General features: G+C 42.2%; 2 protein-coding genes across 3 annotated transcripts in view; one reads left to right on the top strand and one right to left on the bottom strand.

The window, feature by feature from the left end:
• Window positions 1-18293, bottom strand: part of LOC128256484 (PDZ and LIM domain protein Zasp) — a 60142-nt gene that overhangs the window by 29978 nt on the left and 11871 nt on the right. Inside the window, 1 exon segment of the mRNA XM_052986878.1 lies at window positions 14091-14217. Within this exon segment, the coding sequence (XP_052842838.1) occupies window positions 14091-14201 (111 nt within the window). The 5' untranslated portion in view covers window positions 14202-14217.
• Window positions 4905-18293, top strand: part of LOC128256483 (protein N-terminal glutamine amidohydrolase) — a 71983-nt gene continuing 58594 nt past the window's right edge. Inside the window, exons 1-2 of one of the 2 annotated variants that reach the window (XM_052986875.1) lie at window positions 4905-5258; window positions 5321-5361. The gene's annotated coding sequence lies outside the window, so the exon portion shown is untranslated. The remainder of the gene's footprint in view (window positions 5259-5320; window positions 5362-18293) is intronic. The other variant, XM_052986877.1, reaches the window with a different exon arrangement.

Here is an 18293-nt window from a genome sequence, read left to right as displayed (position 1 = left end):
CACACAAGTGCTGGGTACATCCCATTCGAAATTCCCGACACCAGCCAATCCGCTTGTTATTTCTTCAGCTGGTTGTGGCTGCGTTTGCCTTGAACCCTTTGTGTATTGTGTCAGAAGCATGCATAAATTATATTTTCTGCGGGACTGTGGAAATTTCTAATGAAGCCCGAAATTGGTTGCGGGAAATAACCAAGACGTGTGGGCAACACTCACTCGCTTTTTCCGTGTTTTGGATTGGGAAATTTACGGGAGCGGGGAAACTCTCCCAACCTGCTGCTACCTGCTGGTCGGCAATGTGTTTTCGCATTTCCCGCCTCGCATCCCTAGCCCAATCTTCTCGATGGCCAATGGTTTGGGCCATTGTTTACGCATGGCCGACGAACGTGTCGAAATGCGAGGCATGTGAGTCAGCTGCCAAAGTATCTATGCATCTATGTTTCGGGTGTATCTATGTTTGCAACTGGACTGCAGTCTGGCACATTTGGGTCAGCCTTTAAATAAACTCCATGGCATAGCGCAGGAAATGCCAGTTTGTTCGATGTTTCACTTACACAACAACTGATGGAATGGCTTAATAGGGAAGATGATTTCTGGGTTCTGGGAAATGCCAGAGATGTTCTTCGCTCTGCGCTCTTTGGCATCCATCAATCCTGGGCGCAGTTCTGACAGCCGTGAAATCGTGTTAAGCGTAATCTCAGCCTAACCAAAAATCGCCCTCCACACGCCACAGTTATCCGAGGCATGAATGATGGCACTCAAATTACATTAAATGGAATTCCGATTGAGCCAAAAGACCGACAGACAGCCCGTTCATCGGTCCTCCAATCCGAGGATGACAATGACGATGACAAGACAATGGCGGGGCAACAGAAACCGAATTCGAATTCGAAATGGAAACAGTAAATGGCATTTACATGTTACTGTCATAAGGCCGAAAGCAGGGAGCAGGGAACCAATTTAATGAATCAGCATCATCATCAGCATCATCATCATCAGCCGGCTCCAGCTTCAGATTCAGCTATCCAACTTTGTATAGGCCTCTCGAAATGCAGCATTGCAGATATCGGAGAAGTTGCAGCTGCAACGAGTGCAATCAGACAAATGCAATTAGGATTTGGCGACGCTTTCGTGTCGGGCATTCTAAGCATGCCACATCGTCATTCTTTTTCGGGCCTCCGGATACCGTCTTTCGCCCCGCCCATTTCCCGGGGGAAAATGCAGCGAGCCCGAGTCGGAGCATCGGACATGATGCCCTGATGCAGGGTCCACCGGGGAATTGACATGAAAGGCGCCGAAATGTCCATCCACGAGGATGAAGTGAAGAGCGCAGAGCGGCCCTAAATGGCATGGAGAGGTATCTGTAACTTTCAATTAAGCCCTGTTTTAATTCACCCATCCAAAACTCTCTCTTTCACCATATGTATCTTTACTTGGAAAAGTTATTTTGATTGGTATTAAACGGCAAAAACATAGCATAACATAATAACTTAAATTTCAATTACATACTTCATAGTGCCCTTGGTAAAAGAATAAATACTTAACGACAGCCCTCCAATTAAACATTAAAATGTCATTTGCGCAAAGCATTAAGATATAGTAAGCATAAAAATGCTACTTGAGTAAAATGTTATAATTAGGTCAGCCATATAAAGAGCTATTTTCGTAATGGATTAAACTTGTTTATAAAAATAAAACTGCTTTACAACCTTTTAAAGTATTAAGTGCAACTTAAATTATATACACGTTACAAAGGTTTTTATTTCTAAAACGGGAATTAGGTCAGCTAATGCCATTAGTTTCGGTTACGTTTCCAAGTGAAGCAAACGTATTCAATAAAACTTTTAAAGGCTTTTCATATTAAATAAGTTTTCGAAAGGAAAGATCCCAGAGATGTCTAAGGACCCCCCAATTTCCCAGACTCTTGTTTGTACTCGAACAACTTTTGAGCCTTCGTCGGACTGCTGATGATGTCCGCTCGGCTTGGCAGCTCTCAATTAAATATTTAACTTTAAGAAATGTAATTTCAATTAGCGCCACAGCATTTGGCCATTAGAGTGGCGAGTGCCGAGATTTGTGCCAATTGCGAAACGCGAAATGGGGAATACAAAAACAAGAGCCGCGATGAATGAGCAAACAGCAAGGAGCAGTGCAGGAGGAAAATCGTAGCAAAAGCATGGTGGTGGGAGTATGAAATGTGGGATGGGTGGAGGGGGCACAATTCGGACACCCGCCCCACTCGCTCAAAATCATTACGTGATTAAGGTTGCCATTACGGCCGGGAAAGCAAAAATAGAAAACTAGAGCATGGCACGCAGACAGCTGCAGAGGGGTTTTCCGCCGGGGGGCGGAAAACGGGAAAATGGGAGCCGAGAGAGGGGGGCAAACGCTCTGCGACCGCAATTGCGCTCGCTTGGTTTGGTGGAAAACAAAATGAAATAAAATAAAAACCGAAGAAGCACCAGAGCACCAGTAAAATAACAGCAAATAGAAATAAATAAATCAGCGACACGGCAGCGAAACTCAAGGGATGGGAGCCGAAGGGTCGTCTTCGCCACACAAAAACAATTAAAATGAAAAACCGTAAGCACTCTAATTCTGGGTGGGAATCGGGCGGAATCCCCATTCCCTCACCGATTTTCCCAGCATCGAATTCGTATTCGCCATCCGCACGAGCGAACAAAATGGTTCGAAAACAAATTTGCCGATCTAATTAAAAGCTAAATTGTGACCATTAAACGGCGTTCCCAGCACCACTGTCTTCTTTACTTAAAGAAAAAATGTATTTAAATGAAAATGGTTAAGCAATTTATAAGAGAATATAGCTATACCAGATTCTTTCTTACTATACCCGTTTACAAAGTACAATCAACGCAACCGATAGACTAATATAGACTAAAATTTCAAAGTCTGAAATATGGTATACTTGTATACACGAAAAAACAGTTTCAATAAGAGTTCACATTTCTTTCAGTGCACTATCTGTGACCTTAAGTGGGTACCACTGCATGGAAAAACATTGAAAAGCATTTAAGTTCGCTCCGCCTTTCAACAAGTTGGCAAGCAATGCAATTTACGGATGCAGAGGGCGGCGAAATGGGTGAAGTAGGAGTGGAAGGGGTACAAGGATGCAAGGACATGGCCATTAGTGGGCCACGAGAGGAATAGAAAAAAGTATGCCAAGCTGACCACACAGCGCAGGATAACACAGACGAGGACGAAGGGCTGAAGCTGAAGCTGGAGACTGTGAATGCGGACACGGATGTCTGGCAAATTGTAAATTAATTGATGAAGGCAACGTTTAGAAGAGACAGGGACGAACTCCCGGACTCTGAAACTCAGGGGCGTACTGTGAAAATTTATTCGAGGGTTTTTAATAATCATTCGTGTTTTATGATGTATTACTTAAACAGGTTTGAGTTTAAAGACTTACAAAAATATCTTAAGAAATGTATCTATGACTTTTAGGAATCTGTTAACCGCACGAGGTATAAATTTTAAGAGATTGGTAAACCCACCGAAGTTTTAATGTTACACTCTTCTATAGAGAAATTCCTTATAGTGAGTTCTAGCCTCTTCCAAAGTAAAGACAATTTGAATTACGTAAGATACATATTTTAAGATATTATTTCATCAACAAATTAAAAAAAAACCGAAACATGTAAATGCTAGTTTATGATTCTCTAATTCAAAAGCCATATTATTAAGTCTGAACAAGATTATAAAGTAATTTCGATTACAAACAGAGACTGCAACATTCATATATGTATATATATTATACTCCTTAAGACCCTTTAATTAAAAAGCAATGTTAATTAACTTGTTTAAAGCAAGATTATAAAAAAAAGTTCGATTGCAAACGTAATGTTGAGTGAGCCATGATCACAACTCCTCGGTTTAGTTAACTCGCAATATGGTGGGTTCTAACCCCACAAACCCCCTTTTGTGTTGACCTCTGGAATAATCGAGAAATTCGAACTGCAACTGGCATCTCGGACCGAAAGAGACAGCAATAGAGAGAAGAGCGCTGACAAATTGCTGGTAGCAAGATTAATGCCTGCATTATCTTTCCTCATTTGTCGATTGTCAATGCAACTGGGCCGCGTCCGCAGCAGGGTAACAAGAATAACAACAACAAGGACGCCCCCGAGGGCGTGGCAGTTTACCTTTACCTTTGCGTTTTACCTGTACTGTCCTGTGCCGCATTGTTCTCTGATTTCCCATTTTCCTCCTCTTCCGTCTATCGCTGACATTTTTCAATTTGATGATGCGCAACAAGAACAACGACAGCAACAGCGCTTTCGTCCTTATTTCCCGAGCGCTTTTCTTATTTTTCCCTTTTTAATGGCATCTGGCGTTGGACAAGGTAATTTCATTTTTATATTAATGACAGTATGTTTGATGCATGTCCCAGCATATGTCCGTCTCGCTCGCTTAATCACTTAAGACTCTTAAATGCGGAAAAACATTGTGCCACATGGGTCCACTTAATACTTAATGGCGAATTGCTCTGTAAAATATGTACCGGTTTTGTTCAATTTAATGGCAGCGAAATAAAACGAAAGAACGGCAAATTTGCCAACACGAAATCGGAATTTTCGGTAATTAGTCAAGTCATCGATAACTTTTCGGCGGGGGGCAGGCATCATCGCATCGCGTGACAATCGATCTCGGTAAAAAAAGTTATGGTCAAGTGTAATTTCGGCAAGTATAGTTGGCGATTGGCCAACTTGCTAATTAATTAAAAACTAGTTGAATATGGATAACTTTAATGTACCACATTATACAAACATAAAAGAGTAACCCAAAACAGTTTGTCGGTTTCAATTATTTCAACGATTATTCATAGCGATTTAAACCGCCTTAATTGCGATCCGATAGTTCATCACTAAGCTTTGTCATCGCTAGAAGTGAAGAAGAAGAACGACGCTTATTTGCTTGTAACATTTTAATATGTGCTAATTTAAGCAAAATTAGAGTTCAAAGCTTTTAAAATTAATAACCAGTTAAAGCACAAGTGTTAATTGTTCAGAAAACATGTGTTTCTGAGTTTTGTTGCCCCTTTTTTCAGTGAAAAAAAAAGAGAAAATGTAGTTCAATTGCAAGTGTGTGTGTGTGTGTGTGTGTGGTGACGCTTTGCAAAAAGTATAGCTTTTCATTAAATCTACATAATAATCAATAAAGGACTTGAAATTACTAAATTATTGCAATTAACAAAACAATCAATCAATTTAGTTAGTTTGACTAGGCAAAGGAGACAGGTTTGTTGCCATATTTACATGTCCTAATAAGAAACTAACACATTATATAATTTTTCCTTCAGGTAGGCAATACATTCTGCACCTTATCGTCAAATCAATGTTGGTGAGTAAAATTTTCATATTTTCCATTTCCCCTCTGTATTTTACACCTGAAAACCCGTCCACTTGGAACTCCCTTACTGCCAAAAATGCGAGTGCCACCAATTAGCAGAGTCTTACTACCAAAAAAATAGAAAAAAGCGAGACAATATGTTCAGCTGAGCTCAAACAACTGCAGGCTAAAATCTAAATCCTTGCCGTAGAATGGACAAAAAATGGAGAGAGGATGAGGATCAGGATGGAGGGAAGAGGATTCCGAAGGTGGGGGGCCTCTAGCATATCCGGATGTGCCTGTTGGTCGTCGAAAAACTAGCCAACTTTGCAGACAGAACAATGCCCTTCAGATTCCGAGCGGAGTGGAATTTTAGGTCTAAATCCGGCAGGGTCATAAAAAGTGCTTATTACATTATCACCTCAAGCGTGGCTGAGCCGGCTGTGGGCAGTGCCACGCCCACCCGCACAAACTGCCTCGCACACACAAAACGCAATTCACTCTCCCTCTCAGTCCCTTTTGTTTGCTTTGCGTTCCTTTCAAAGGGTATTATGACTTTTATATCCCTTTGTCGACTGGACTAGAGTTTTCCAGTTTGTATTATAATGCTCATCTTTAGCATAGGATCTAAGATTATCACAATTATAAGGCTGTATAATTAATTTTGTTATTATTGTAATGCTTGATCTCAGAGACTCGTTCCAGTAGATTTGAAGACAGTTATATACTTATGAAAATGTTATCAAATTATCCATAGGGTATTAATTGTATTATGTGATGCATAGACTTCGCTTAATCAAAACAAAATAAACATATGTTAGAAGTTATTTTGAGTTAGTTCTTACAATTGAAAATAGTTTTGATGTCGAATGGTGTAAATTTTTTTTAAAGACTTTTTGTAACCCCATTAGGTTTTCCGACAAACGATGTCCCAATTCGGTTCTTTAGATTGTACAGAAAACATCACACAATGTATAAGGGTATCCTGATGTTCAGCGTCCGCAGATGGCCCCGAAGCTCCTTTTTTTTACCCTGTTTGGGGTTTTATTATGGCCCTGGCAGCTGCGTTTTTCAATTTTCGCTTTTTTAGGCCTGCGGACTCTCACCTGAGCTCGGTGAGCCCTGAGCCTTGAGCCGATTGCTTTCGGTTCGCATCGGTTTGGTTCAGTACAGTTCGGTTCGCAGTCACTTATTGGCAAATGTTTCGTAGCTGAAAAAGGAGGAAAAATCGAGGGCAAAAAAGAGGCGGGCGGTGGTGCAGAAATGCGAAAAATGTGTAAATTTTCGCCCGCTTTTATTTCTTACATTTAGCCCGGATGATGTGTAGCGGCTGATCCGCTTTGGCAGGCCCCCAGGTTCGAGTTCATTCAATTTGGATTAAGTCGTTCGTGTTGATTAACAAAATTGACTTTTTGCAGACTTTATTCCTCCTCTCCTTGCCGCCGAGAGTTCAAAGCCATCGATTTCGATTTGGGATCGATGCAGGAGCAGGCGCAGCTGTAAACCATTTAGGCGGCAGTGCCGGAGACGTTTAGTAAATATTCAATCAATTTGGATGGACAATAAATCATCGGGAAATCAAGAGCGTCTCAATTTCTCCCAGGCAGATATGCGTCATAACAATAAAAAGTTTCCCATTTTCCATCGCCATAGCCATCGCAACCCCCCCCGAAAGTGCGGCAAATAAACAAGACAAGGCGACAGGCCATAATATATCATGGCCCCAAGGCGCTTGACGACACACGAAGATGGAGATGGAGAGTCAGCTTCGAAGGACACTGATGCGTAATGGCTGCCAGGGGGATGCCATCGATCCGAAGCTCCGGCTTCTTAACTGCAAATCAATGACATATCGTTACGGCAAATGCGAATGCCCGCCGGGGCCACATACTACTAGATACGAATGAAGCAGATCAGAATAAAATAATAACCCGGACAATAGCATATGCCAGCGGGTAGCCATATGCCATTACCTTCCGCTAATTGCCGGACAAACTTCGCCTGTCGCCGCCGACTAAACTCGCCGCCAATTAAAGCCAAACAAATACGGCCGGAGCGCTAAAAGCCCTCGCTCCGGAATCCGCGGCTCCCCAGAGCCGGCCGCAATGTAAGTGCGGCTCATAATTTATTTCGATTACGCCGCAGCACGCAATTTGCGCCGGGCACATCCTTTTCGAGCACACGGACACGCACAGGAAGTGAGATATCCAGGAGCCAGGAGCCAAGAGCAATAGGGACATCAAGCAGGGAGCCAGGGATTGAGGAGCATGGGGCCAGAGATAAGTGTGCGCAGCGCGCAATTTCCGTTTCCGCTTGGTTTGCCCTTATCCAGCGCTGATGCGGCGAAAATCCACTAAGCAACAATTAAATCACAGACTTCGGAGAGCAGCTCGGGGAGATAAAAGCGGAGAATGCAGGAGAAACAATGCCAATGTGGCCACGTACAGTCCAAATCCGCTAAGCCGAACTTGACTAACAATATTCTAATATTTAGAATTTGTTGCTTTACCTGGTTGTTGGTCTTATGAAATTTTTTTTGGTAATCACAGAAAGAAACAACTAATGTATAGACTAACTATGATTATTTAAGCTCTAAGATATTCAAGCTAACGACTTAACGCCTTCGAAGGCAAGACTTTTGTATTTCATCTTAAAAGCCGTAAATGTAAGTCGATTTAAAATTAGTTAGGACAGTTAGTGTGAGAGTTTTAAAAGAAAATATTATTACAACTTGGTAAATAATATTACTGATTCTCTTCCAATTCCTTCATTAAATTTTCAGTTACAAGAGTTCGACTGTACTACTCGAGTGACTCAGAGATATCAATTTGAGGATTGGAGGACAGAAACAAAGACATGGGCTGCCTGAAGTGAATCATTTGGCAGGGCAAGCAGGTAACAAAAGGCCGCCATGCATTACCATTAGCTGACTAATCGGGGCCTCCAAGAGTGGCTGCCATCCAGTCCACTCCCTTCTCCATTCCATTCCACTCCAGAACAGAGCAGAATCGATTCCGCTTTAAGCGTTTGCTCTTTACGCTTAGAAGTTATAAATATTTATGGCGCACATAATGCAGCGCGTTGAGCTCGGCCAATAATTTTTCCGCTTACAGCTCTGCGATATCTGGGATCCCCGGCTAAATGTACGGGGATATGTGTGTGCTCCAGATGCAGCGGAGCGAGCATTTTCCACTGAAGGATTTATGCTCGCTGACATGCAACTTAAAAGCAAGGACAACAGATAGCAGTAGCAGAAGCTGAAGCAGGAGCTGCAAACTTTCCTTTGCGGGATACTTTTCTTGTGCAGTCGGAACAACAATTGGCGAAGCGATGCTGAGCACAAGGATTAGGCCACAAGGAGAATGGGAATCTGCAGGCGGAAAGGAGCAGAAATTTATGTGACTTTTGCATGTGGAGGCTGCTGCCGTAGCACCAGGATGCGGCTCGCACTGGCTAGACATTAGTACAATTTCCGGACCAGGCCACAAAATATTCAATAATATATTAAAGATATAGCCAGCAACCCGAAAGAGATATCACACAAAGGCGGATGAGGAGGATACAGATACAGGCGCACCAGCAGGCACGAATTCGACAACTCAACTGAAGCGTAGCAGGCAGGATAAATCTAAATAAGACGTGCCTCGACTCTGGTCTAGTCTGGTCTGGTTTGGTCTGGTCTTCTTCTCTGCGGCATCGAAGTTGCTGCAGCAGCCAGAGTACTGTGTGCAATGAAGTGCAAGTGAACTTAAAGTGACTAAAGATAGTCCCAGCTACCTGACCACACGAGAGATGAGCACGTGAGGTCAGTGAATATGGGAGCACAAGCACATGATTTCAGGGAGTTACTATAATGTAAAGTAAAATGTTAGATATACAGAATGTTGGAAATTAAAAAAAACGGAATTGTGATTTTAATATTTCATTCTTTAATACAAAAGGACTGTATTACTAGAATAATCTATAACTTATAAGGAATGGTGATCATCACAAATCGAGAAAAAAAAAACATGAAAAAAAAAACCATTCGTGCCTTGATTTATCCTAAGATTCTTCTTGATATGAAAAAACATAAATAACCGAAACATATAAGCAAGTTGTTTTGTTTCAACTCACGAACCCACACTCGCTGGCAGTGGCTTAAACCCCAACGGAAGCGCCACTCGATTCCCAAGAGCGGAAGTGAATATGGATATGGAGACCGGTGAAGCAGCCAGGTTTACGGGCATGTGGGCCGAGCCGTTCAATAAATTTCAACACTCTTAAATTGGCAATGCGATGCAGCAGTGGCATGCATCGATGTCCAGTGCAGTAGTCATGGGTCCGTTAAAGCGGGCCCGTAAAATTGATAATCAATCAAATGCGGCGCTGACGCAGCCAGGCACTTAATCACTGTCTGGTTATCCTTTTTGTTTCGCTGGCTTTACTTTTATCAATTACGCCTTTTTGCGACTGACAGAGATGAATCACGGGAAATCAGCATTGCATCGAGATGTTGTTTGCTCCGCCGACTGGCTCTTTATTAATTCAATTAACGTTGCGCTGGTAATTGGTGTGGAATTAGCTGGGGCAACTCAACTTAAGGCCTGGGGATCAGGTGAGACTTATGGCCAATAATCAGAGCTCTTCTGTGGTTATCCAGTGCGATAAACCGCAACGCAAATTTCGACAGCAACTACACATGTTTGTAAGCTTGCTGCCAAGTGCACAAATGCAATTTCCATGTCTCTGTGTGTCGAATCAAGCAACAACAGTTGCTCTTGAGGCATTGTGCAATTAATAAAATGTCCGAAGGAATTGAGAGCAACCGCAGGCCTCCTTCTCCACTTTCCCCTCTCGTGTGTGTTGACACTCTTGGTCGAGAAAAGTGCAAGTTCAATCAGCAGCTACAAACTACAATCGAGAGTCAACAATCGGGAATGCAGAACGGCAGGAGGTTGTCTCCTCTGCCAGATTCAATTACACAAAAGCCCGAAATCAAAGCAAAGAAAATTTGCTTCTATAATTTGGCTCGCATAAATCAGAAACAGACGTAGACAGCAGACTCGCAGGGTGACAGCAACTAGTCGATACCCTAGACAAAATTTATGGTGGTAAATTGAAAGACGCGCTAATATACCTAAAAAAAAAGAGGAGCTGAGCGAGGTCAGAATTATGGAATTTCCCTAGTTTGAGGCAGAGACAAAGACAAGTACGGGCACCAACACAAAGGCTGCCCCCAGACAGGAGTCAAATAATTAATGGCCAACCGGGGAAGGCAAACAAACAAGCTTAAAACGAGCAAAAACACAGCCGAAACTGAACTGAACTGAGCCAAAACGAAGCGAAACCAGAAAAAATCTGAAGTGGAAGGTCAACTCGAAAGCGATGTTTTGAATGCACTCTCTTGTTGAAGCAGTTTCATTCTTTTGTGATTAAATATAGAAATACTCTTAAATTATCCAGTAATGTTTTATATAGTTTGCAATGTTTTTAAGAATTCTTGAAAATGGATAGCATTATTGTTGCATTGTTGTTCAGTCTTTAACAATATAGGAAACACTGTACTTTACTTGATGTAATGTGTAAGTACAAGTTTGTAAGCATACCTTTTGCAAGGGTATCCAAAACAGAAACCGCCAAACGGATTTGCATGAGCAGAACGCGGGAAAAAGGACGCTGTGCTGGAGGATCATGTGTGTGGGACTGGCGACCACGTCGGTTGCCTTGGATGCCGTCAGTAGCTTGTTATGCACTGTCCTCTCCAGTGTTCCGCCTGTGCCACGCCCCCCTCCCGAGGTTGTCTAGACTTTAAGTTGGCTAATAGCCGACACTGGTGCTTTTTTTTATTCCTTTAGTTGCTACGATATATGCTATGTGTGTGGACCGAGCTCTTTGGCCAGAAAGCCAAAAATTTGTAGTAAACCGAATTTGCGCTCTCTTGTATTACTTATTTGGTCCATTATTTGTGCTTCGCTTGGCTTTCGCTTTTGTTTGACTTTGGCCTTTTGTGCGACGCTTTTTGTGGCCCAAAACGAACCCCCCGCACTTGATAATGAAATATATAAACGTGGCTTCTGTGCGAGTGGGTGAAATCCGTGGGCATAAAGCTTATAACACACACAGGACATGGGACACAGGACAACAACGGAAGCAACAGGAAAAGGACTTCATACTGACGGGGTTCGAGAATTGAACACAGAAACTCGCTGCGAGAAATCATAAATTAATCCGATTTAAGCAGCTCAGTAGCTTATTTTTATGCCAACCAACTGCCAACCACCGGTTTTCGTCGTTTGATGGAATCGGCGGTGGGGGATTTATTCCTGGCCATGTCATGTGTTGCATCTTGATGAGTTGCGGCAGCATTTAAAGGAGACCAATTTGTTTGGCAGTGGCTCAAGAGCAAGAGCCAGGAAGCTGACATGATTGGATGCTGACGATGACTGAGATGATGATTCGTTGTCAAGGTAGGAGAGCTCTCGAGTGCCAGAGCTCAGTTCAGAAGAGTGCCGGAGTTCATTCGAGTTCGTCGGGGTTTAGTTCCGCTGCGGAGCTTGTGTCCTGGCAACCAAGGAGCTCAGCTCCGGCACAGGAAGAAAAATTTATTGGAGAATGAAGCACTTGTTTGTAATACCATTTATTGCTTTACATATATGCTGACTTTTGATAATGTTTCCAACACGTTAAACATGCTAAAATTATTTAAGAACAGTCTAAATACAAAACTCTGCTGAAGGACATAGCCGAACTCCTAAAGCCTGTTGAAAATACGTCGATCGTAATCTGTCTAGCTTCATTAGCATCAGTTTCATTTATCAAACTTAAATAGTATTTCACATCTTGAAGCCAGACTTTTTAGGTACTTGACTTGTGGTAATTGTCAACTTGAAAATAAGATTTTTCCCGGTGTGGCTCATTATGAGCAAAGTTTTTACGCAAAATCCTGCGGAGCAGGATGCGGCTTAAGTGCGCCATTCCGAATTCAATTGGGCTTGAAGTGTTCGAAAAGCAAAAGGCAGCCATCCAGCCAGGAGATGTCGCACCGCCGGCAGGCAGCTCAACTCATCGCCGAGATGGACTGACTGGTGGGATTTATGGGCGGAAAAACCTGAGAGTGGCTAACAAAATGATTTGGATTTGTAAGGCTTTGTTTTTTCTTTGTGTAATCCATAAATATTTTCATTTCAAATAGCGCCAATTGCTTTATGCATGCTGTGTGATATTCCCATAAATTCAAAACAAATTTGCTCACTCAATTTTTTTACCTCCATTAAATTGTCAAGTCCTGTTGTAGTTTTGGCCAACATTGACAAGCCCAACGCTGCTAATTGGAAGAAGTGTTGGAGCTTATCCAATTTAAATGAATCGAAACAGTTCAATTCCATGATAATCGCACTTGATGTGCTGTGTGTTTTATTTATTTTTTGTTTTAAATAGCTCGGTGCAGCTTGAAAGAGAGAGAGGCCCCATAGCATTGACACAAATCCACAGCTGTTTAAATAGAAATTGCGCATTTAGCGCTGGCCACGCCCCCACACACCGCCACCGCCCACTCGAAGCCAAAACAAACAGATAAAAAGAGCGCACAGAATTCGTGTTATTTCTGAACGAACAAAAATATTTACAGATTGTTTTGGGGTAAAACCGAAGAACGGGGGAAATTGCGGCAATTACTAAGCTCCCAATCAATAATTTCACATTATTAAAGCAATGTTTTGGTCCCAAAACAATAAAGCGCGATGTCTTTATGACGAGAGCAGTAAGAATTCCACTGACTTTGGCTACTGATTAGACTCGCTTGCAAACAAGGGCTCTTATCAGAGTGAGATTGAGTCATAAACGAAATCGCTATGGGTTCCGTCAGTTGCTGTTGATCGGGCTGCTATATGCATATGTGATTCATGGATTTGCTTCATTATGAGGTCTCAGGAACTTAATTTCCACATGGTTAACTAAAATATTAGCTCATGCTTTACTGCATCGCAGGTAACGGTGTTTTTGTTAGCGATATTATCAGCAACAAAAAGATTAGATAGGAAGTATTATTATATATTCTTCCCGTAAACATTCAACTTAACGAGAACGGCATCTATTAAATTCCCGGTAGTTAAATACAGCCTTACAGTTACGAATCGTACTGCACATCAATATAAAACTAGGCGTACACAATTTATTCCTTCGACATTTTCGCGCGGCAAGCGCTCATAAAGTTGTCAAAATGATTTAGCAAATTTTGTAGTTGCGTGTCGCCACAAATGTAAAATGTTTCGAGATCTGTTATGAATGTTTAACAAATTTTTAGTTGGGTTTCTATCTGTGAGTCTGTTTGTGTGGGTTTTATCTGTCTGAGTGTTGGTGTGTGTCTGTGCGGCATTAATATGGAATATGGCAAGAGGAAATTTGTTGAAAATTGGGAAAAATACGACTTTTATTTGTTTTGGGTAACGTGCGCAAAAATCGCACGGAAAGCGACCACAAAAAGTGAAACTTATATCCACGGATTTATTTTTAACAAACAAAAAAGAAACGCAGCCAGCGAGCACTTAAATACATAAATAAATTAACTGGCCAACTAATATTCGTTTTTCGCGTTGCCAACGTAAATTTAATTTCATTTTTCGGAGAGTGTTTCCGAACACACAAATTCCATTTGTCAATCGCCCGATAAGCGAATTGTTTCTGATTTTCACACATGTTTACTCTGGCCCGTTGGGAAATGGAAACATACCAAAGAGGGTGGTGTTGGCGCTCTCACTTACCTTTTGCACTAACAGGGGCTGGGCGAAGTCCGTGCCCCCCTGAAGGCGGAATCCCCAGGGCTGGGCATCGAAACGTGACAATTTGACTTGCAGCAGCTGTGGTTGGGCCATCTTCTTTTAGCGCTGACTGTAAGAGAGTGGAGAAGGGCATGCGTTAGTTAAAATGGCGATAACATGGCGTATACTTGATATCACGTAGGCGACTAATTAATGAAATCAAAACCCCGACTCAAACGAATCCGGCAAAAACATCACGGACCAAAGACGACGACCACTGCGGATTGCTCCTTTTTGGCCACTAATAAAGACATTATTCAGGCATGTCCAGGCTAATCCTGCCAGCAGTCAGACATCTCCAACCGTCGCCCTCCTGCCCTGCGATTTATCACCCCCAAAAGGATTCGCCCTTCAGTTCTCTGCCTTCCACAACCGGTTGCCAGATGCAGCTGCATGCGGAAAAGCTGCTGCGTCGTTTTGTGTGCCAAACTGAGCCAACATATTCGGCTGACTGAATGCAGCAGGCAGCCAGGAAAGTGGTTGCTGTGTGGCATCGACCAGGTGTATATCCTGGTGACTAGAAAATCATAAAAGAGCTCATAAAATATGCGACTTCAAAAGTATAAACAGATTTTCTTGATATAATTTTAAATATACTGAAAATGTTGGTATCTTTACACTTAAATTTAAAGCTGGAAAGTCATAAATATCTCATCACCGTTTGACTCATCCAATCTACGACTTTTAAAGGTACAAATATTTAAATATGCATATAACCTTGAACTACTTAATAATGTTGGTATCTTTATTGCATGTATGTACTAATTTAAGTTTTCTGTTTCTTAAGTTTTCTGGTCCCCTCGTTCAAAGACTTCTATAACAGCCCAATTGGCTGTCCCTGTGCAGGGTGTGCGACATAAAACGAGTTAAACTTTGTTAGATATCGCCTTTTTTGCACACACAGCAGCTCACACCCCGGAAAAGGGGCTTGGAATAGTAGGACTAGGACAGCGAAGGACCCACTGCCAGCCTCCCTGGCCCTGGCCACAGTGAGTGCTGTAAGTAAGCGCACCCCAAACGGCACATGGAGCCGTGTTGTAAGTGTGGCTTACACGGGTTCCCGTCCGTCTTCTCTTATGTGTCCCTACGTTGCCCAACTACCATTTCTATTCGTCCTGCTCCATGTCCTGCCGCACTTTTTTCCAGTCATAGCTTTGTAATTTGTACGTGCGTTGCAGGGGATTGGGGAGGGGGGTGAAAAAGGGGTCAGGGAAAAGTGGAAAAGTGGGCGGGACACGGGTGGGTGGGTGTCTGTTGATTTAGTTTGCTGCATAACAATTTTGCTGAGTGTTGTGTTTTTTATTAGCAAAGACACATTCGCTCCACATCTGCCCCCTCTTTCCACGAAAGACACTCAAAGTGGAAGTAACTACATTAAGCTATTAAAACGACAGCAGCTGCCAGTGGAGTTGGGGGATGGGGCTGGGAAATTCCAGGGGCTGCGGAGCAGGGATATCCGCACACATATGGAAAAGAGACATTTTAGCACACACAGCAGTTTAATTAACGTTAAGTGCGGGTGGTAATGGCTCCATCTCGAGTCCAGGTTCCAGGTTTCCGGCTCGAATTTCTGCCAAGAACCAGGGGAGCCCAAGAGCACAGGCCGTAACACGTTGACGGCATTTGCATGTAAATACTTTGTACGCCATGAAGTTGGACCATTAGACGCCCCGGCAAACCAACTGCACATGCACGGGAATAATTTAATTAAAATATTAAATAAATGCGGAGTGTGGATCGGTGCGGCGGCAGAGGCGGCCAACTCTTCCACGGATTCAAAGTGCCAGACTGAAAGAGGCTAAAAGCGCAACAACATGAAGTGCAAACACACCAACGCGTCTCTCCAGTTCCGAGGAAAACGAAATGATAGGAAAGGGGGGAATATGGAAGTTTTGGGTTTTTAGGAGCCATTTGGAGTCCTGGCTAATTACTAGCTCAAATGCTCTTGCCAAGAGGATGCTCTGTGGCTAACAAAATGTCATCGACGATTTAGCACACTGCGAGACTCAAATGTCGAATTAATAAGGAGTTTCGGTCATTGAAAAAAAGTAATCCAAAAATTAAATAATACACATTTTTAAGATGCTCTCCCGTTATCTAAAATAGCTTTTCTAGATTTGTTTATTTATTAAGAAATCAATTAACTTAAAAAATAATCAAAATAAATGTATGTTCCAAGCATTCTTAAAATCGTAAATCTTTATATGTATATATATTCTCTAAGCCGACCTCGTATATTGCTCCCTAAGACTAATTATCAGAAAAAAATTAACTCACACTTAATCTTAGTCTCGTTTACAGATTACAAATGTACCCTTTTCAATTTAAAGGCTTATTAAAAAAAAGGAATTCATTTAAAACTCATTTTAATTTAGACTTTCTTATCCGTTTGCCCAACTTCCTTCTCAGTATTGCCAAACCCTTTTCTGTGGCAGTGACGACAAGAGGAGTGCCTGATAAATGGTGAAATTTGTTTGTCCCAGGATTAGGCTACTCCTGCTTTTGCAAAACCCTTCCGCATTCATTCCGTCAGTGTGCCTGACCCACTTTTCCGACTTTAAGTCGGCCTTGGGCAAACTGCGGCGCAAACTTTCCATATGCAAGCAATTTGTAAACAAATTATTTGATCCTCACACAGCCAAGTTGCTCCAGCAACTTATCAACTTGACGCCGCCGCACAACCAACAGCAACAACAACAAGTAAGCAAGCAGTGGCAACAAATCCAAACTTGGTCAACCATGTATCATTAACAAAGTTGTCCAGTTGGCAATCCCATTGCAGCTTTATGACTAATAACCAAATGCGAGTAGGAGGGGGGTTTGAAAGGAGGAAAAGCCGGTGGGACACGTAGCGTCGTAGTCCGTTTCCGGGTACAGTAAAACATCGATTTTGAGGCTGACAATACAAAAAAAGAAAAAAAAGAAACCGTTGCAGCGGCCAGTGTCAAAAAACAAGTTATAGCTAATAACTTTTACACACACAATTGGCGAATTACAATTTATTTATGTGCCGCTGATGGCTGCCCCCCGAAATGCAGTTTTGCATTTGATTCGGGGCGAGAGCAACAAATCAATTTGCATGCGGCAATTCCAAAGATTTATTGCCAACATTTTTCGGAACGACCGATGAGGGCGTGGTGTTTTTAGTATGCAAAAACTGTAAAATATCCGAAAATTTATAAAAGTTCTTGCGTGCGGCGAAAGGGGCGGTTTGTAAGCCGATTTCCTGTCACTGAAAGAGCTCCATAATGGAAATCGCAGCAGCTCATGAGTTGCCATTACCAGCGGAGCAAGTGAGCAGAAATCAAATTGATTTTGGCATCATTAGCAGTTGGCCCCCGCCATAAAAGCCAGAATAATAACACAGAGAGAGAGTGAAAAACAGACAAAAGGCAAAAAATAAAAAAGTGGTAACCGAAACCAAACTGGAATCATCAGCAGTCAAAGTCGATGGTGATGATGTTGATGATGATGACGATGACGATGATGATGGTGCTGCTGCTGCCTGCCACTGATGATGTCATGGTGGTTATACATAGTCTGGGGAAAAGGGGGGCGGGAAAGGGGGAGGCAGCGGCTTTTGGGGTCGACAATTCGATTTGGGCATTTCGCACGCTGCTTTAGAATACACTGAGCCAAAATCGAAATCCGATTTCGAGAATTAAGGTGGTAAATTAGACAAGACAAATATAGATACAAATCCAAATCTTAACTATGATATTAATTTGAATTTAAAAACAATAAACTAATTATAGCCTAAACATTTAGACATACAAAAAAAGATTTAAAAGACCTAGTATTTAAAAAAAAAGTCTTAAAAGTCATTTCTATAATTTCAATTGAAATTAGAACCGCTTTCGAAACCCAGAGTCTGGACGGGTGTTTATTCTGAAATATCTGTTTATCAAACGGAACAGCTTCAATCTGTAATGAGGCAACTAATTACGTGCTGCAGACTCTAAACAAATCGGGAATTAGACAAACAGTGTGCATTTGGTTTGCTGGCTATTTCAACACATTAATAAACTGCATAAGGGAACAGCTCATTAAAAGCAACTCGTGTGAGACAGCAACAGCTTTTCCATTTCCCATTTTCCAGCCATACCCATTTGACTGCCGGCTGTCAAGTGGTCGAGGCAGAAGAAA

Source organism: Drosophila gunungcola (genome assembly GCF_025200985.1).
Source record: "Drosophila gunungcola strain Sukarami chromosome 2R unlocalized genomic scaffold, Dgunungcola_SK_2 000020F, whole genome shotgun sequence".
Taxonomy (NCBI): Eukaryota; Metazoa; Arthropoda; class Insecta; order Diptera; family Drosophilidae; genus Drosophila; species Drosophila gunungcola.
Note: the sequence above shows the minus strand (reverse complement) of the source record. Positions and strands in the feature narration are given on the sequence as shown.